Source organism: Alligator mississippiensis, chromosome 9, assembly GCF_030867095.1.
Source record: "Alligator mississippiensis isolate rAllMis1 chromosome 9, rAllMis1, whole genome shotgun sequence".
In the NCBI taxonomy this organism is placed as follows: Eukaryota; Metazoa; Chordata; order Crocodylia; family Alligatoridae; genus Alligator; species Alligator mississippiensis.
In genome coordinates this window covers 11,191,975-11,213,850 of record NC_081832.1, presented here as the reverse complement: position 1 = coordinate 11,213,850, position 21,876 = coordinate 11,191,975, and the positions used below count along the sequence as shown (strand labels likewise).

General features: G+C 37.7%; 1 protein-coding gene across 2 annotated transcripts in view; it reads right to left on the bottom strand.

Moving 5' to 3' along the window:
- Window positions 1–2,862: 2,862 nt before the first annotated feature.
- ZNF217 (zinc finger protein 217) overlaps window positions 2,863–21,876 on the bottom strand; it is a 30,233-nt gene continuing 11,219 nt past the window's right edge. For both annotated transcript variants that reach the window (XM_014609591.3, XM_059733139.1), the window contains exons 2-6: window positions 14,935–16,714; window positions 12,576–12,701; window positions 10,016–11,599; window positions 6,433–6,561; window positions 2,863–5,096 (exon numbers count right to left, since the gene is read on the bottom strand). In XM_014609591.3, coding sequence (XP_014465077.1) covers window positions 6,452–6,561; window positions 10,016–11,599; window positions 12,576–12,701; window positions 14,935–16,339 — 3,225 coding nt within the window. In that variant the 5' untranslated portion in view covers window positions 16,340–16,714 and the 3' untranslated portion in view covers window positions 2,863–5,096; window positions 6,433–6,451. The remainder of the gene's footprint in view (window positions 5,097–6,432; window positions 6,562–10,015; window positions 11,600–12,575; window positions 12,702–14,934; window positions 16,715–21,876) is intronic.

Genomic DNA, 21,876 nt, shown 5'->3' with positions numbered 1-21,876 from the left:
AACAAACAAGCACCCTGGGTGATTAGCACACACAATGTGTCTAAATGTGTAAAAGTGACACAACTGTTTAAACATGAGTGGTGTTATAACCCCAATCTCTGGAAACATTTTAGATATGTTAAAGTATAAATGTAAATTTACTAATCTATTTCAGTTAAATATTTTAAGGTCAAGAGTACTGCATTTAAAAGAATTGCAAACCCTAATTAAAATGTACTCTTTACTTCCGTGGGTAGAAATTGGAAAAGAAATATTTTACATCCTGAAAAATCTAATCTGTATAAATAATGCATTGCTGATTTTCTTGCATGTTTTCTTTTACTGTTGAAGAAAAAGGAAGAAGAAGTGGGAAGAATGTTTTAAGACTGCATTAAATCCTCCTAATAAAAGAAAAATGAATGTTACCTCCTTTTAATTTTAAATCAAACCACAAGGTATTTTCTTTGATGGTATAGCTAACTGTTAGTTTATTGGAAGCACAGGAGTGATTTTTTCCTAAACAAATATTTACAATTAATGCTACCAACCAAATGATCTGACAGTTATAATTGCAGTACTGAAATGCTATATATTTTAGTTGTATATTCCAGCCATTTAAACATTACTCAAGGCCCTCTAATGATACTCTGCTTTGAGGGAGAAAACACAGTATTTTGCATAAAATAACGTTAATATGAGAAATCTGAAGGTTTAATTTTGTTTACACATGAATTCCTATTTTGCACTGAGGGGGTGGAGAACTAGTCAAAATTCATATTCTTATTTTCTCTCTTGATCAAGAGAGACACCATAGAGAACAATAAAGTCATCCCAGGCTTACTTAGGTACAAAAGCAAAGATTTGCAAACTGGAACCTATTCCTATTTTGGCCTTTGTGTGTATGGCCTTGCTCAGGACCTCTAACCTCTAGTTCTCTTACCGCCTCTGCATTCAGCATGAGGTTACTGTGTCTTTCTTACTCAATGCATTTTCTATAATGTAGATTTCAGGAATGGTGTAATTTACTTAAGAAGTGAACACTTCGTTATTCTAGGGAGAGAGATGTTACATATTCTGATGCAACATAATCCATTGCCAATACAAAGCCTGACAGATACGAATTTCTCCCCCGTGAGAACATATTACTTTGAAAGACTTCTTTCCAATATGAAATGAAGGAAATATTTAAACCATTTTTTTCTGAATTGAAAATGAGAAAATGAAATATATAAATTTGTTTAATCATTTCAACAGTGTTGGGTTTTGGTTTGTTTTTAAATTTTAGAAGTATAAAGACAATCCAAAGCAAACCCCCAAACTTCTTCGTTTAGAGAATTCCTCCCCCTTCCCCCCACAAGATTGAATAAGCAGAAAGTTAACTTTGAAAATTAAAGATTACAAACAGGGAAAGGAAAAGAGATGTCCTGAGAATTTGGAGCTTAATACACTATTTTCTGACAAAAAAAAAATCTAATAATTTAGATATTACAAATAAAGCTGGTTGTGAAATGTACAGATATAAAATAGCAAGTGACAGGGATCTAAACCCATTAAAAGGGTTTTGGAAATTTGTTTCCCAAACCGCTACCTTCTCCTTGGGATTTGGTAATGGCTCTCATTGGATCTGCAGCCCAGAATTATTTCCTGAGGGTAGGTACCCATGAACCCTCTTTCAAGAAAAAACAGACACTAATAAATAGAGCCATCACCCAGAATGCATGACACCTGGATTCAGTTGCTTGTCTGCCTGCCTGATTCATCTGCCTGGAGAGTACCCTATCACCAGGCTAGTGTTATATTAACACAATTATACAGTTTCCGAGCTAATGCACAGGGTCTTTCTGTAAGACACTCATACCACATAAGGTTGCCATTTGTTTGGGATTTATTGAGTCTAGCTCTTAGAAAGCAAAGAAGACTATTCTCTCATACCTTCTTTCCCCCCCAGACCCATAACAGGCATCTGGTAGGTATGGAACAAGGAGTGTGTTTGGGTCACTGTGGTCTCGAACCTTTTCTGGCTAGGTCAATGGTTCCCTTGGTCATGATTAAGTTCCCATTCTTCATGTGACCTTAAAGGACAATTAACTTACAATTAGGGCCTTCATGGGGCACAAGTGTTTCTTAGACCATGCACTTATCCTCCAGTGAAGTCTGAGTATGACAAGTCTCCACTTGATGTTCTTTAGGTACCACTATCAGTCCAAATGAATGACATTTTGGTGGGATAATCACTGGAAATGAGCCTTTGGTATTTGTTTTTACTTATTAGGCTTTGGATTGCACAGAAAATTAGTGTAGCCTTCTGCCAAAACAAAAGGCCTGGAAGATCACCAAAAATGCTTGTTTTTAAGCTCTTTGCTTCTCTTTTTAAGGGATGAAATAGTCTTCAACAGAAAGGTGTTTTCAAGTGGGCTTTCTACCCATCCCAGCCCAATTTTCAGAAGTTTTAAGCCCCCATGTCACTCCTTGCCACTTGGTAGAGTTAGGAGCAATTGGCTTTTCCTAAGCACATCAAAGTTCAAATTGCACTGGAAGGCATTTGTTTCGCACAAGTAAAACTTTGAAGAAGCCCCTTTGTACAAAGTAAATTCAGATAAACAAGAGATCTGCCTTCTCTTCCCCCACATCAAGATGAATACTCTACACCGTGTGTAATTCAAGGAAAGGAGATCAAGAAGAAATAGCTGATGGGGAAAGCAGAGGCTGGTTTGTAACATATCTTCCTGAATGATAGAAGAATATTTTCTTCAAAATGCTTTTAAAAAGTTTTACTGGGAACAGTACAAAGTTCGGGGGTGCTCTGTATATAGTTCATCTTTGATCTAATAAGACATCCAGACAATTATTTTGAAGTTTTAAACAAGAGACAAGAAAGCCAGATTTGCAAAACACCAAATCTATATTTACATCCACATGTAATAACATAGTCAACTGAAGTGAAATACATCATAAATTAAATGAGTAATGTGTGTCTACTGCTTGACAACTTAAGGTTTCAACAATTAAAACAAAATGGAATGAAATAAATACATATAAAAAAAAATCAACAACTTGTACCTCTATATATGCACTGTTATCTCCAAAGAAACATACAAAACCAGTAGTATCCCAATAGTTAATACTGATGGGCAAAAGTCTACTTTGAACTACAGGGCTGCAATTTCCATGATATGGAAAAGTCTCGATGGCATGTTGTTCTCCAATATGTTCCCAAGAGATCTGACGAAAGGCCAGAAAACTTTAGGAAATAAATTGTACCAGCAAGAAGGAAGATTCTTTAACAGTTTTGCAATTAGGTTTTACATTACTGCAGCCCTGTGCATGTCTTATCATATACCCCAGTAAGATGTATAGATGATAGTTACAGCATGCATTCTATAAGACTCATTGAAAGATCAGACAGAAAAAATAGATTAACCATTTTCCAAGTGAGTTTATCTTCAAAAAAATAGGCTATAAAAGTGCAAAACTAGGGGGAAAAAAATCTAGATTATGTACATATGGCTCAGCTTATGAACAGGAAAAAAGGTAAATAGTGTACAATTTCCTGATACACAGCACTTCATTACATTGCCAGTTTACAGAGACATTAAAATTAGGTCCCATTTAAATTACAGGAACTAAGACATACAACTAGAATGTCTCAAGTTGCATAATGGAAACACAAATTTCTGGGGTTGCTATTTTACATTTGCTATTTGAAGAAAAGAGCAAAATGAACAGTGCAAAATATTTTTTAAATTTTTTTTTTTACTAAAATATACAGAAGTCAGAACCGGGTACAGAAGGAGCAAGTCTTTAACTGGAAGCTTTATGAAAACCAATAAGGAACATAATGTCAAAATATTCATTTCAGCTTTACTGGCTGGTAACTGGCCATCCTCCCTTTAAAAATGTAAATTGCATGTGCATTAGAGGAAAAAAAAAAATAAAAAACGTTTTGCCTTCACAAAAAGAAGAAAAATTCTCCCCATCAACAGACTATTCCTTAGTAAAATTTCAAACATCTCAGAGTTTGGGACTAAGATGTAAGCAACAGATACCAAGAAGCTTCCAAACACAGTCAAACAGGCCATAGCATAAGCTATCTCCCTTTTAAAAAAAAAATAAAGAAAAAGAAAAGAAAAGGTGGAGGTGACAGCAGCTGTAGATCCTACCTGAAAGACTGTATTATTTGTTATTTTCTAGTCTGGACAAAAGGTGCAAAGATTCCCGCTCCCCCCTCTCCCCCCCCCAATGAAAGTGTATTGAGTTTGGTGAAAAACAAAAACAACAAGAAAAAAATCCGACATCTGAATTCTTCAGTGTGACATTTCCTATTTTTCATGCGAGTCCTATGTACATTCTGCTAAAAGTCTGTCTGTTGCTGGAGATGTTCATCTAAGAGGCTCTCGACCAATATCATCAGCAAGCTTCATGCAAAGAGAGGATTCTGCCTGTATTCCAAGAACACTATGAAAGGGCCTGACAAAGTGACAGATACTGCTTCTCCCTTGCTATTACAGATAACATGTTGAAATTATCAATAAGGGAAGCAAATTTTGCTTCTAGATTAAAGGTCCTAGCATAGGCAAGGAGCACAGCAGAAAGTCAGCACCTTAGTTAGGATGTTCAGAATTTAAGATCATATAATTCATTTGGAAGCTGTTTAAAAACTAACATAGTTTAACAGAACACACACAATATGAGACACTGCAACCTTTAGGGGAAAAAAAGGAGCAGTATTTAAACCAACAGGATTTCAACTTGGTTATTTACAAACTTTACCTGAGGTGCAAGGATTATATATTTTTCAAAAGAGGATCTCTCTTTCAGCAGCTCAAGTATGTAAAAATATAAATTCCTACCTAATATTTGGTCAATTAATTCTAAAGAAAAATATTACTCAAGGTTAACATTGAAATATACATTCTCCACACTTCATAATCCAATTGTTCAGACTACAATTTTTATGGCTATTTGGTACAAATGTTAACAGAACCAATATTATAAAACTGTAGTGTTTTTATATACAGTACAATCACAGCTTAGTTCAGTAGCTTTCACCATTCATTTTTCTCAAGGGATGAACTGCAAATTATAACTCCACAGAATATGTATTTGAGTCCTCAGACCTAGAACAAACCAAAAATAGTTGTGGCATAAACTGTAATACAATTAAAATAAAGCAGCTGAGGAAAAGTGTTAAATATATTTAAATGTGTATATACAATAGCTTATATTTTACAAATTAATGTGACAACACACTAAGTACATGCTATTTATTTGGTCATTTAATTATGACTGGCTATTTAAGTCAGCTTTTGAAAACAGCCAAGCTACCAATAGGAAACAGCTAGACAACCTGAAAAATACTGAAATGAGGCAAAATGCTCAGACAAGAAATAAAAGTTATGGCAAAATAATTTTATACACTGTTCATAAAGACCAGTGATTTTTTTTATGAGTGGGATTTCAGCGTGCTCTCTCTTCTGTAAAACTGAATGTAAAATACTGTGCACAGAATCAGATTTTGCAACATTTAAATAAGAATTTACTTCGAATTAGAGAGAATTCCTGAAAGGAACAAAAAGCATTAGAAACTAGAGGAAAATGGAGTTTTAATTAGGATTTTAAACAATCACATTTGAAGTTTAGAGAGTTTATTCCCACATCTCCATGTGAGAGAAAAATACTGTACTAAATCAGCCCTATACCGCAGATTGAACATTGAAGTAAAGTAAACTATGGAAACTGACTGAGGCTACATGAGAACCTCAAAATTCAGTTACAGCTTACTGACCTGACTAACCCTCGGCCTGGCTTGTTACAGACGCAAATAATAAATGTGGTTAACCAAGCACATATGGTACATGAAGGGTAAATGTCAAGAAGTTGACTATCAAGGAGTGTTTCCTGAAAAGTGATATACATTTTGCTGTGCAATGGTCTTGTCAGAAAAATAAAGTTCCATTGCTTGAGAATTTCCAAGTCACCTAGTATTAAAAAAAAAAGACAGTCCACAAAATAATCCTGTGTCCAGAGAGGACTCACTGACACAATTCCTTAAAGATTAAGACCAGTAAGTAAATCCTAGAACATCTCTTCCCATTTATAACTGTCATTCCTTTTTTTTTTTTTTTAACTTGTGTTCAAGCAAAAGATTTCTTTTTGAGACCAAACCATCTTAAGAGTGTAACCTTTTCTTCTAACTAGAAAATATATAAGCAGCTAGCACTTCCATCTAAACAAGGTCCTCCATGTTTGCTACCAGTTACATAGCATACAAGCCACTTGTGCTTTTCAGAATAATTCTAATGCTCAAAAGAAAGCTAGATCGTCTCAACTTCTCTTTGATGTAATTCAAACACTTGCATAACCTCATTGTTGCATGTACCAACATATTTGATGCTAGATTTGAAAAGCAGCAACAGCTAAAGTAAAATCTAGTTACTCAAGAGGATTTCTTACCTTCTCACAAAGTAAACAATCAAGTTTTCTTGTCATTTGGTCGGAAGTGTGCATTGCCAATAAGACTCTCGTAATTTCGTTTCTGTAGCATGCTGTTTGACAGGTGCTGGTACGCTACTGGCCTCCTTCCTGAAAAAATAAAAGTTACGAAACATTAACAAGGTTCACTGGAAATAAAACTAATCATATATTTGATTCCAGGCTCTTTACTTGTCCAATGATCCCAAAGTGTTCCACATAAACCACCTACACTGCTTATTCACTGCTGCTGAAACTCATGCAGTTGACACAGCAATCCACCCCTGTACAGGACAACAGGGCTTTAGACACTAAAGAATAAGCCTGAACTTAAAGTAAGTGGCATCACACTTTTCGTATTCATGGTGAAAACAAGTAGAATAAATGCTCTACTAGCCTTTTGTTTTCCACAAACAGACCCAGAGGTTTTTTTGGCACAAGATACTCGCATCAGCTAAAAAAACCCCCCAAAACCCAAAATAAACCTGTAAGGAAACAGCTGCTATTCATGTTGCCATAAGCACAGCACTCTTTTACTGGGCCTACACAGAATTTTTGACCTCAAAACATCAAAGGCAATCCTTCCATTTGCAATACTATTTGAGCAACAGCATGCATAGCCTTCCAACACTTCTGCATGCTTATACACAATCTTCAAACAGAAATGTGATAATATAACAAAGTTAAAGGTGGTTTGTCAAATCAGGGTTCCATATGCTTACAGTAGTAAATAACAGGATACTTTCTGCTATTTATCTAACAAGCCTTAACTTCTATTGTTGATGGACAATTTTTGTTTGGCAATTTCCAAGGCAGCAAGCAAAGCAGTATTGTGTGTGTTTAGTTATAAGAAAGAGTCACTAAGACAAGGACAATCGGAAAAGACTAGGAAGGAGATCAAGAAACACTACTACAGGAATGGAAAGCTCAACTGCCATCTCACAGAAATCTTAGAAGGGGATGTGTGGAGACAGGGGGTGGAAGAGGGAAATGGAGAGGGGGAAGTAAGGTTTAATTAAATTATAATGGCAAAATTAAATTAATACTTCAACAGAATCTACAAGATCACTGGAGTGTGTCATGAGCAATTGTCTTTAATTTGCAGCCTCTGCCAGATCAATCAGTCAACAGGTTATCCTTGATAATGCTGCTACTGCAAAAAGGATAACTAATTTGAAAATAACACAAACTGAGTGGTTTCAGAATATTTCTGTCTCTTCAGGGCAACACAAACTGGCACAGCTTATGAGCAATAATGGACAGCATCAGGATTTAATCAAGTTTGCCAAGTGGAACATATTCTCATGACAACTCGATCCAGCATTTAACATGCAACATAACATGTTCATAAGACCTAAATAATGTTGCCACAAGGCAACACAGGCCATAAAAGGAATTTTAACATCATGTTTTAAAGTATACCAGGAACATCATCAGGAAGAAATAAAAAGACATGCAAAGAGCCTCTTATGTTACTTTAGAAAATATATTCTTAAAAGCTGTAACTCCTGGAGCAAATCATAAGCAGATCTATACATTTATTTTCACCAAAGGAGAGAAAAAATGTTTAGAACCTTTCACCTTCTTTCAGCCTCATTAAGACGCATCTAATCACAATATGGCTGTCTCCTCTCTCTTGGGCACATTTACACACGCTCGGGGGAGGGGGCGGAACTAATTAGAGCAGCTTTCAGAGCCACTCTAATTAAAGCGCTGCAGCATCTCGTGTATCAGTGTCCCTGTGCTTCAAAATGGTGGCAGGGGCACTCAAACTATACCTCATTCAATAAGCTTTAGTTCAAGCGCCCCTGCTGCCATTTTGAAGCACGGGGACGCTGCTACACAAGATGTGGGAGGCTGCTGGAGCTTAGTAATTGCCATGCTTCAGCCAACTCTTAAATCGCTGTAATTACAGTGCATCAGAGCAGGCCCTGTGCTCATGCACAGGCACCCCTTAACTCCTCCCCTGCACCAACCTCAAAATTGACAAATCCATTTCTATTTTCTTGCTGGAATGGCATTCATGAATAGCAACTGAAACTTTGAGGAGACTGGAACAAAGAAGAAAGTTTTCAAAAGCATTTATTTTGTTATTTGTGAATGTCATGTCAGTTGCACTGGCCTAGGAAGTCTACATTTGGTTTTCACCAAAGTACTTATAACTAAAATACCTATTTAGGAAAGGGAGAAACAGTGCCTTGAAAACACAGGAACTACAGAGTAATGGTCTTCAAAAATATTCTCAGCTGCAAGCTGCAGATTTAAAAAAGAGCCCACAGGTGCCAATGACTACAACTGCATGTGAAACTCAAGCCCAACCCCTGGTGACCCATGCTAATATATGGATGATATTCCCTATATAACTAGGAAGAGACTATTTTCTACCCTTCACGCACTAAATACAAAATATACCCCCAACTTCTCATATTCCTGTAAAACCAGTCAAGACTCTGGTCTTACATACCCTGTTAATCTGGAAGGGTGGGGATGAGAAAGAAAAAGATGACAACAAAGTATATACACAATTAACCATTAACTTTTTCATCATCTAAACGCAGTTCTAGTTTTTCCATCTACACGCTTACTATTATTTCAATACTAGTTAGAAATGACAACATTTTAAGAATACTTGTGCACGTATATCAATTTGCCATCGATCTAAACATATATTAAAGTGGTGTAGTGGATTATGGAACATAGTGAATATTTCTGTGAACATTATTTAGATGAAAAAATGTTTTTAAAGGGTCCTAAGGAAAAGTAATTGACCCATCTTCTCAGCATTATCTCTATCTTTGGGATTCATAAGTCTCAGAAAACAAAGAGAAAGTGACCAAATACTACACTTCAGCTCCTTAATGTCTAAGAAAGCACACAAGCATACAAAAACAAACAAACAAACAAACAAAATCACACAGTTAATTCACTAATGACTAAAAAAATAAGTTTTGCATCAGTTTTATGAGACTCAGTTTATGTTGTGTGTGGTTCGCCTGCTCACTCCGTTGCATGTCCTGCCATTCAAGATTTCTTTGCAAATGGTATCTATGGTTAGCATTTAGCATTATCACTGTTATGAAAAACTATGGAAATACATGTTAATTTAGCTCACTGCACTATATGCTGGAAGTATTAACAATAATGCGGTTAACTAAAAAAAAGGCAGATTTGCAAAAGCCCTTAGTAACAGAGGCCCACATCCATATAAAGGTACCTAAACACTAACTCTCATTAAAATCGGTGGGTGTTAAGCACTATATGCCTTTGAAGAGCTGGGTCTTTCTTATACAGTCCTAACAAATTTGCTGCAGTAATTAGCAGGGTTCTAAAGGCAACTTTTTTTCTAAGCAAGCTTTGTTTAACATTTAATACTTCCTGTGACTCTAAGTTAGTAATAAACAAATGAGAAGGAGGAAAAAGAAAAGATGACAAACTCCAGTTTGCATCACTAATATTTGCTGGTGCGATGCACGTCATATATTATTAGAATTGTTTAGCTTAAAAGTAGAGAAAACTTATATTTTTAGTGCCACATTACTATTTGAGATAAATGAAAATACAGTACCTTCTATTGAAGAGCTAGTTGCTTGGCCATTGCTAGGTCCACAAGAACTGTAAAGTGATGCAGGACTATATGGCTCATAGGGTTTTAGAACAGTCAGTACATTAGGAGACTCAACTTCATCTGAGTTCAGAAGCCCTTGTTTGGTTGGCAAAACAGGGGATGCAGGTTTGGTGTGAGAGCATTCCTGAGGTAACATATTTGCATATCTGTTTGCAACACGAAATCGGTTCATTCCATATCTTCTGTAATTGGCCACTGCAGGGTCAAAGTGTTCAATACCTAACAGATTAGGTTTTGCTCTTTTAGAAGATGGCTCTCCATATTCTAAGTTTATGTTACCTGCTGATCTATTACAGAGATAATCCCTTCCTCGATGACTGGGCCAGGCAGATTCGCTAAGGGGACAGTCAAGCGAGCCATTGACACTGCTGTTTACAGGTTGAGAAGCTGAGATACTTGGAGCTTTTACTCTCAGTTCAGGCCTTTTCATCCTGTCCACTGCAGAAGAGATACTAGGATTTGAGTGCATTTCCTGCTGTGGTTGTCTATAGCTACTCGCCTGAGCTGCAATATTATTCTGTGGTTTAAAAGCCTTCAAGTTACTTGGAGCAGAACTGCTGGAGTCAGACAATGGAAACACAGGGACTTTGCTCTGTAGACAGGGACACTGTTTAGCCTTTCCTGTTTGCAACAATTTTGGCTGAGTAGACAGGGAAGCCTTCCTTTTACTAGAATTAAATGACAGGGGAAGCACATCTTTACCAAGAAGGGCTGGAGGGCACCCAGTACGTCTGGCCCTGGCCACAGCCTTATTTCTGTAACCGTTTTTGTTAACAGCATCAGGATTGTACTTGTGCATCAGCCTCTGGTGCATCATTAAGACCTCTGGATAAAAAGTTCGGTAAGTACAAAATGGACAGGTGCTGGTTGCTAACAAGCCTCTAGTTGAGATCACTGAACATTCTTGTGAAGTCCCAAGAGATAAATTTAATGGCTTTTCTTGAGAGTCCACTGTATGTTTATATTTGCAGTTTTCTGTGTTTCCTCGCATTTCATCCGTGTTATTTCCATTCTTTAAAGCACGAACGTACTGGACATCATCTTCTGATGCCTCAGGAGTCTCTTTCCCTCTTTTACAAAGATCATTTGTCTGGGACTCCACTGCTTTGTTCTCTGCTTTTAGCTTTTCCAGAGAAGGACTGGATGCATTCTCATTCATTTGATTTGAGCTATTACAATCTGCACCTTTGTTTGATTCCTGAGTATCATATTTCACGGTCAAACGGACTGCACTGCCCAGTACACTCTGAAAGGAAGCAATCCCTTTGTGTTGCTTTACAGGTGGGCAGCCTTCAGCATCTTTGGCACCATCGATACACCTTTTCAAATTTTTGGTTTCTTGAGCACCATCAGCAGCCAGCAAAAGATCTGTCTCCTGACTTTGTAACGAAACTTTGCTATCATTTTTCACATCTGTTGCAATATCAGCCTGCTTGTCCTTGTGATGCCTCTCTAAGTGATACCTTAATGAAGTTTTCTGGGCTGCTGCATACTCACAAAATTCACATTTGTATGGTTTCTCACCTGAAACATAGGTTGTGTCAGAATAAGTGTGATGCATAGCAATTCAAAAACTTCATCATGATTTTTCTGGTGGTTTGTTTATAAAGAATTCCCAGAAGTAAAGAAATAAGCAGGCTTTTGTTTTCTCCCCTTCCAAAACACACTATTTGTGCAGGCCCCAAATCCGTGTCCCTCCCCCAAAAGCAACTGCAGCTAACAAAAAAATAACTAGTGTGATTTCTTCTGGCCAGGACTAATTTTTTTTCCAAACATGTTCAGGCATTGTAAAGATGGCAGTTTGCAAATAAGACTGGGGAACATCTCCAAACCAGCAACCTGTGATTCTCGACTATGCCAACAACATAAATTGTTCAACAGCTGTGAATAGCTTTAAAAATCAAGCTAATACTAGAACCAGCTGAGAATAAAGCAAGGACAACTGAAGTCCATTAAATGCATCGACAGGAAGGCAGACCAACATGGCTACAACCTACAGACAAAGTTATTTGGGTAAATCCAATAGAATTTTTCCAACTATTTGAGTTGGTCTAATGAAAAAAATATCAGTTTTACCCAAAGAACCTTGATTAAAAGAGGTGTTTGAAAGGGAACAAGTATGGACAGGATACAGAAAATAAATACATCTATTAAAATAGGAGCAGTATCTTCCATGCAGTTAGCACATATACTTTTTACCACCATATCTGGAAGTCACCCATTCTTGATTGTTAACACACCATTATAATCCGACACAGAAACAAGCAGGATATAATTTGGAAATCGGTGTCCTAGAAGTCTTACACCCAAGCTTACTAAAAGCAGTATTAAGAATGTAAAATTTCTGCTTTTTGCATGTCCATCATAGCACTAGAGATATTTTATATCTTAAAATTAGCATTCTATCAGCAACGAAGATATTTATTCTTACTCAGAAGCAAATATTTCCCTTGGTTTCAATTAAGAAGATACTCTCCCCCTAAACAGTAATCTCTTTTACCTGTATGAGTTCGGAGATGAATATTGAGGTAATAATTTGAGCGGAAATATTTTCCACAGTAGCTGCATTCTCTGGAGGCTCCAAGGTTTTTAACTTTTGTTCTTTCCAGGACATCTTCATTCTTATCTGTAAGGGGTGGAGGAAAAAAACCCCAACTATATTATGAGAAGAAAAATAAAAATGGAGTTTGGGGATTTTATCCCCCAGTAGTAAAAGTTTCTCAGTTAAAATCATTTTTTAAAAATGCCCTTAGCTGCCATCAACTCACTGAAGAGGCCTTCATGCATCTTGATTGTGCAGTGCTCTACAGGCCAACTCTTGGACTATTGAGAGTTTCTAATTGCATGCCAAATACTCTGTAGTTTGAAATTATGGTTAAACCAGGGGGATAAGAAATTAGATGACAAACCAAGCCTTTAAGATTTAAAGAACAAATACATTTCATTACCTTTAATCACTTGGGCAAATCTCCAATTTGCTATCCCTCAAAATATTCAATACGGGCACATAAAGGTGTTATTTGATACAGAAATTTAAAACAGAAAGATACAAAACCGCAGACTTAAAGTGCAATCCTACAGTGCAAGAAGAATTTAATTTGCACTGGCCAATGGAATTTTGTGCCTGAAGGGAAACAGTTCCAACAAGTTAGAGCAAAGCCTTGATAGTTTTCCAGCAGAATTATTAATACTGAAATGGATATCTGGCAAACCTGAGGGGGCGAGGGAGGTGTGCTTCAGAGAATAATCAACATGTTTTCAAGGAACAAACTCACAGTTGGGGTGGGGAGAGGACGGGGGATGGACACACTTGGCCTATGTTAAGCTAATCCCAATACTCACCACTAGAGGGTAGCAAGTCCAGCATAATATCGAACAAGGAAGGTGGAAAAAAGGGAGTTCTAAACATGAACACTGTGGTCAAATGAATATTACTTTTTTTGGCAGGTTATATGAAGAACGCTAAAAGCAAAATTACGTAAGTGCAACCACTCAGGTCAGAAGCGACTAAAAAGTAAGAGGGGGATCGAGAAGGAATGTTTTCAGAAATGAATGGTTTTACTTGCATAGCCAGCTGCTCTCAATACAAAAAAGATTGTTTTGAATGGTTCTCAAAAAATGTAGATGGCCGAGCTGGAAAGCTGTTTGTTTGTTGGTTAGCTTTTAAGATTTGTCACACCCCGTGGAGAGTCCTGCAATAGCAGTTTTCAACTTGCCTCTGTGGATATACCACCCCTCTGCATGACTCAGCACCTCCTGATAAAACTGTTTTAATGCAGGAAGATAGCAGCTACTGAGAAGTACACTTAACATTAGGTAAATAACCTTTTTAATATCATCACTATCACAGCTGCCAAACGAAAAGGCGACATAGAACTAGAAATGGAAAAACACAAGCGTGTGCGCCAGGACATTCTGTACACTGTGACTTTTCTTGAGGTTATGCAAATATCCTGTCCTTAAATGCACACACAAAGTATGTCACAAATTAAATGTGCAAGACTAGTTTGAAATATCATCTCTGCTATCCTTCCTGCCTTCACCTTAGTCCCCCAATAAGTGTGAGTTGTAGAAAGTATATAAACATTTTTAATATTCTGTATGTTCCTACCCAACAGTAGCAACAGTTAATTCAGACTGATGCCATTTATGATGCAATGAAACTCTACTCTTTTCTCCCAAAAAGGATACACCTTTCAACAAAGCCTCTCACAAACACATTCAGGGTACATGCCAGCTGCCCATACCATTTTCCCTTAGCTTTAGCAATCTTAACGTTCAAGTTTTCAGAATTTGTATCATACAAGATGGGCTACATGCAATAGCACAAACCGAAAATGTCTTGAAATGATTAGAACTGAGAAGTGAAGAATTATCTATATAGATACTGGAAGCACTTCTTTTCCTCTGCCTGGTTCCACAATAATGGCAAAAGACTAAACAAAAGCTAACCAAAACCCTGTGTACTTGCAATTTATGATGTTTCTCTCTCTTTTTTTTTTTTTTTTTTTATCTGCCCCCACTCATGCAGATAGGCACTGTATTAGACAACAGCAGACATGCAGTAACTCAGAAACAGTACCCAGTTATATTAAGGTTTCTTGGAAATAAAGCTAAGGAACATGGCATATTACAAAATTTTAGTTCCTAGTATATATTTTGTCACGGTAAGCTTCTACGTTACTGCTTGCTTAAAGCTCAGTGTAACTAAAGCCCCGAGCCTCTTTTTTCCTAGTGACAATGTGAAGGAGAAGAAAATTTAGTGCTTTTCCTTGTAAAAATTTCAAACACAAGAACACTATACAAATAATTGTGCTATTTGACTGTAAAGTGGTAAAGCGGTCAACTACACTGCTCACCTAAATGAAGGGCCTCTGTAAGTCCATCTTCAGAGCCGTCTTCAGAGCCTCCCTCTGTTCGCTCTACTGCTCCATTTTCATCCAAAGTTACAATCACATCTGTACAGCATGTTCTGGTGGTGGCTGAAGTTTCTCCATCACTCCTCCTGTCTTTTTTATGTACTCTCGAATGCAGGACAAGTTGATGGTAGGTTCTAAAGGCTTTGCCACACACTGAGCAGTGCGTTGGTTTATCTTTGTTTTGTGACAATTTAGATTCCACTTCCATAGAAGGCACTTCTCCACTGGGATGTTTCACTTTGTCTTGAGACACGATACCAGTTCCTGTATAACTGCTTTTATTTACCTTTGACTTCCCTGTAGTTTCTGTCTGGCTAACCTGGTTATTTTTATTTGCATTCCAAATTTCACCAGGTTCTTCTTTATCAGAAGATGAATCATCATTGTCAGTACTTCCTTCTTGCCCTGGTTCTTTGATCTGTCCATGGCCAACTGCAACTTTCCCTTTGGTGGCTAGCTGCCATGCTTGATATGTATTGAATGGATCTAGCTCAGCTATCCATTTCACAGGTTTTTGCAATTTGCTGTTTTCTGAAGTCAAGTTTGGCCTTAAGTCCAAAAACTGCAGAAACTGATCCCGTGAATACATTCCATCTTTATTGGCTCCATCAAGGACTTGTGGATTATCACCACTGGACACAGATTCTTTGGTGTGCACTTTACTGTGCTCAATTAGAGTCTCTTTGTTGAGAAATAGGAAACCACAAACCATGCAGATTTTGTAAGGTGATATTACATTTTCAGTTACATGCTCCTGCACCACCTCATTTATTGTTATTGGGCATTCAGAACCTTGCTGAAGCTTGTTTCTCGAACCAGGTTTACCAGTATGTGTTCTCATGTGATTTTTGAGAAACCAAGGCTCTTTAAATCTTCTGCCACATACATTACACCAATATGTGAAAGAATCCTTATGTTTTTTCATATGGGTCTCAACATCAAAAGCCTCATCAAATGTTTGTCCACAAACTTCACAGCTAAATTCTTCATTATCCTTCTCACTATTTGATGGAGGACAGTCTGTTCTCACTTGACATTTATCAAGATGGCTAAGATATTTTGCTTCCACACGCAGAACTGCTGGTTCACAAAGCGTAGGCCTATGTTGAGTTAAGACATGTTTACCAAGTTCTTCAGAGTGTTTAAATGTCTGATCACAAAACATGCAATCCAAAGGCATGCATCCTTCAGCTTGCATTAGGAACTTTTCTTGCAAGCCTTTGTAAGAAATGGTGTTGGTTCCTTTTATTGGCATTGAAGCATCGTTACTTTCCATCTGGGCACCAACAGTACTGGCTATACCATCCGGTCCCTCCATATATGCCAAAAGGGGCTGTGTTGGCATGTTTCTTGTGGTAGGTTCCCAGTTAGGCGTTTTAAAGTGAAGTCTGTTCTTCTCAGGTTGTTCTCTAGTCAAAATAAGGGCACTTATGAGGTTCTCCACCCGTATACACACAAATATGATGAACCTGGAGACTACTGCAGGAAAGGTTTTCTTGTCACAAACAAAACAAGTTTTGCTTTAGCTGTATTCACACACCATAGAAGATGCATTCACTGGTTCTTTTGGTGATGGAATAAGATTTCTTCAATTACTTTTTCTGATGTTTTGCATTAAAAGTGATCAGTTGCACTTATTTTTTCATATGCATGCTTCAAATAATTCTATAAAACTAGGCAGAGTCAAGAAGAGGCTCAACACCACAGTAGAGGTCAGTACCTGCAGAAACAAAATGGCTACCATTAGATAAGGAAGGGAAACAAACTGGAAAAATATATTTGATTGCATCTTTCTTACCCTACCTGAAATAAGCATAATGTTGAGCACCTATTTAAAAGTCTAATAACCCATATTTTTCTTCCTACTTTTATATAAAAGTAGTTATATATAAGCAGTGTTTTAGCCTGCTATACAAAATTAAGGGTAAAATTTAAGATTACACAAATCTACTAAATGAATCCAAATCCAAAAATCAGTTTAAGTGATGCAATATGCTCAGGGTGTTGCACACTGAGGCTTCGAAAACGGACTTTCAGGAGAAACATGGGCATGGGCAGAGGATCAGGAAATGGGCAGGAAGAACAGTGGTAGACGGAGCAGAAAGCACAGGTGCTTTGGGAAGGGGAAAAGGAGCAGAGTTGAACTTATGGGGGGCGCACAGCTTACTTTGTGGCAAGTCTGCCAAGGAGCTGCCCTAGCCCCCATTTTATGCTGTATGAAAAATGAACCCTAATTCTCTCAAGCTTAGATGACTTGAAACTTGACTTGAAACTATTTTCACATTACTGGCAGATAGGAAAATATCAGGGCAAATCCTTTTCATTAAAGGAGTGTCGCTCATGCTATTATTCCAAACTTCTGACACACTTTAGATCCGACATGTTTTAAGACTTTCACTGTTCCAAAAATACTAAGAGTTGTAGCAAAAATTAGATTAGGTAGTTTGTGTGCAATGAAAGAAATATTTAACAGCTACATTATTTTTAAGACTCCTTTTGCATATATTTTAGGTTACAGAAGAAATCATGTTTAAATCCCCCCCAAACAAATGCTTATAAATTTTTAAACTGTTAAAGATTGGCAATAAATATGGTTTGGTAGCATTGGAATGATGTAGCTGTGACAGTCCAAAAACATGTGCAGAGGGCAAGGATTTTTGAGGGTAAAGCTTTTCACTAGACCAACTGCATGGTTAGAATGGTTTTAATCCAAGTTGCAGAGGTTGCATGTGACTTGAAAGAAAATTCTAATGCAACAAATCTATAGATTACTGTAGATTTGTGGACCTATTCTCATATTAAGTTAGTTATTAACAGCAATAAACTACTACCCTTTGGCAAGTCAAAATAAGTTACAGTACATACTGAGTTAGAGGACACCAAATTATTGGAAAAACATTAAACACCCAGGAATACATAACTTTTCTAATTTTTAAAATATTATTTTCATCAGCTTTTTCTAGTACATGAGCCACATCTTCCATCAGAAACTGCCTTGTATATCTTTTCTCATTTGGATTAACCATTGAAGTTTCACAAATTTATATATTCAAAAATTAAGCAAGGGATTCGCTCAAATAAATATGCTTTTAAAGACATTCTATTTGAGCATGACGCACAGTACGTCATGAACCAAAAACTCCCATATTGAAGTGTGAAGCACACCTGAAGTAACTCTTTTTCAAAGAAAGACCCTAAAATGTGTTGAAAATGTGTTTAATTAGGGAAAAAAAAACAACAAACACCCATGGCCTAAGCTAAATTCACCCTTCATTTTACATTAGAGAAGAAACGTTTTGCTTGTTTAAACATGCTCCCTCATACAACATACCACAGAATATATTATGCATCTTGTTTTTGAAAAATTGTTGGGGGTGAAAATCCAGAGTTATAGCTGTAGAGAGCAGGGACAGAGCCAGATCTTCTCCCTTTCCTAATTAACTAAAACTGAAAGTCTAGATGCTGAAAACTGGTCTCCATATTTGGATCTATGATTCTGAAAAGAGCTAGAGAGTTTCCAAGTCTCTGAAATGGGAGGAGAGGGACCAGGAGCAGCTATCAGACATCAGAACTGCTCTAAGAAAGATTAGCAGAACATCAAGACCATTACAAAGGAGAGATAATAGTTAACACACCCAAACTGAAGAACAATGAGCCATTAAGTTCACCGACTCCCTGAACTGCCCTAATAGCAATAGAACACCTACTGTACCGTGGAGTCAGAATCGAACTAGGGTGTTTCTATCCCATGTAGAAAAATCAGCGGTGTCACTTAATACACAAAGCCCAATTTTGGGGTGCTGATTTTGGAAAAAAGGCATGTCCTGCATGAAAGAAAGTATAGTAGCAGCTCAGTGGTAGGCAGCACTCAAAGTAACATGATCAGATAGAAATCAAGCACAAACAGTTGTATCAAATCTATGCCCAGAAACAGGTTTTGGTCTAGTTCAGCAAGGACATGGTGTTAAAGTCCATTCTAGTCAAGCCAGTCACTGGGTAGTATCCTAGAACATTTTTCTCCACAGCATTGTTTAGCAAAGACTTCTTAAGAATAAGTGTGTGAGATCACCCTAAATTGTTGCCATAGAAATGCTCAAAGTCAAACAGTCAATGCCAGAGAGGGGTAAGTTGCTATTTCACCTATAGGAAGTCCCAACAATCATTTGGGGGGCAATGAAATGGCATATAATATTCAGTCTAATATTCAGCCAGCCTCTTTTACGTGCATCAGCTGCTGACATCAGAGAGCAAGTTTGAGGTTTTCTGTTCTGTCTTTCCTTTTTTTCTTCTTTCAGGGTATGACATAGCTGCTGAGAAATACCATTAGGAAACAAGTAACAGATCAGCATTCCTAATTTTATTGTTTCATCATCCCCATATCCAAAGAAGCAACAATTCCATACCAAATTCCAGGAATTTATTTGGTCTTAAATTCCATCTCAGGCAACTAGATCACCAAAAGCCCATTACAGATTGGAACCAGAGGAAGAGATTTTCCTCCCAGAATTTCACAGACATTCCTGTAACACCAGACACACCAGAGTAATAGCAGTGTGGCAAGTACTACGATTACAGTACGGTAGTAATGTTATATCAGAAGTTAAGATGTTTTAGTGGAATATAAGACTGCTTTAGAGTTTACACTTTTTGTAGGGATCTACCAAACTCGCGGTGAGGAAAAGCAATTTTCGCAGCTTGGTCACAGGCTGAAGGGCTAATAGTGGTCTTTCCCTGACAGCCCCACCCCTTGGCACTGATTGGCAGAGGTTGGGGGGGGGGGGAAGAAAGGACAAGGGGGCTGGCACCATCTTATCTACTGGCTGCCCTTTGTGCCACCCTGCCAGCCAGCACCTCCCCCGCCACAGGCAGGCCATGAGGCCAGGCACAGCAGCGCTGAGGACTGCTGGCTTCCATTGGGGAGACAGCATTTTATTTTAATTAAAGTTTCGGGGGTTGGGTTGCTTGATTTCCTGGGAAATTGTGGTCAATGCGATTTTTTTGCAGTGATCACAGTTTGCTTTTTTCACAGTTTCTGCAAAAACTGCAAAACCACAGTTTAAGTAGGTCCCTAACTATTAGATCAAGACAAGACTTGCCTGAATGATTTGCTCCCCAAATTAACCTAACAAAACTCTGCTTGCACCTTCCACTTAATTATCAAGGTCTGGCCACTGTTGGATGTGGGCTGCCCTTAATTTCAGCCCATCTGACAACTACTGTGAAAACACTTTGCCTTCAATCTCATTTCACAACACATCTAAGTCATGCAAGTTACTATGTACTAATCTGTTTGTCCACTTACTTAAAAGTACCTGATGCAAGTAGTGAAGAGCAACCAGAATGAAAAAAAAAAAAAACCAAAAAAAAACTTTAAACAAATGAGAACCCATTATGCTTACTCCAACCGCATATACAACTATATACTGCTTCACTCTCTAGATTGTGATTGGCAAAGAACCAGAAAGAGTTTGGTTTTCAAATCCCACTACATTTCAACACAATCCAAAACCCAAAGTTCCTTTGATAATCTCATCTTAATCTTCAAAGCTCTTTACATATTTAGGGCTAGATTTTAACCAGTGTTCAGCACCGAAGACCCACTATAACTCTGAAAGGGAGCTTCTATTTAGTGAACTCTTGCCCATTGCTAATCCTCAAAGCACTCTTGAAAGGTAGAGGAAAATATTCCTATTTCAGGGTCTGAACTATTTATCTGCAACAATGGTCATTACTGCCATGAGATGATGTGTTACTGAAATAACTCATGATATACTGAAGTACAAGTCTCACCTGGACATGTGAGGCTTGAAAACTAAATTACGGATTGCCTTTGTAGTGAACACTTCACTGAGGTACAACTGAATTAGATTGAAAATGACACAAAGAGGGGCATAGTAATGCAAAAAGAAAGGGGGGGGGGAAAGAGTTAATAGCTGACCTACAAAGACAATGGGACTGGCACAGTAGATTTAACACTCTCCCCTATCAAACAGAAAGCCCTTTGGAGCAGGGTGCGTCCTTTATGAATGGAAGAGACCTAAATGTACTGTGGACTGCTGAAAACCAAATATTAATGCACCAGGACTAGGGAGCATGTTATAGATACGTATCCAAATTCAAATCACAGCACCAGTTTCTTATTAAGACCTCCCCCCCGCAACACCACACACAAACCGTTGTTAGAGAAACTAGTTTTCAAAACAAAACATTATTCGACTCCCCAGTAATTATACAGAAGTGGCACTTTTATATGCAGCTATGTCCTGGAAACATTCCAAATACCATCTGCTTTAGTTATGCAATTACTACCTTTTTAATCCTATGATCACTGCAGAGATGAAGCTGAGTGAGATCTAACTTGGCTCAGTCAACAAAACATGATACTTTAAACTGTAAACTGTCCCTGCATTTGTTCTAAGTCACAGGGAAACAGGTTAATCAAGGAAGAATTGGTCTTGCAGAAACTTTAATTTTCAGAACACACAGAAGCCAGAAGACAGAGTTTGACCCTCAGATCCTAAAATTACTTATAAAACTGGCAATTAGCCTATTTTTTCTTGTCAGCTGAACAAGTGAGGTCTGAAGTCAGCAAGGAACAAAAAACGGTATGAATTAAGAACCCTTCTTCCAGAATGGAAGACTTCATTAATGCAGAGCACTGATCACACAGAAGTAGCCTTTTCTCCATCGGAATTAAACACCAAATTGCTAGGTCCTACTCATCAGGGGGAAAAAAGAGAGGGCTTTAATCATAAGCCATAAAATCCTAATGTGGACAGTTTGTAGTCTTGTGTTAGCTAATCAAGGTAGCTACCAGGTTCCCCCTCAGTGAGTGTTACAAACTGCCCTAGTCACCTGAGGCTTATCACATGCAACTAATAT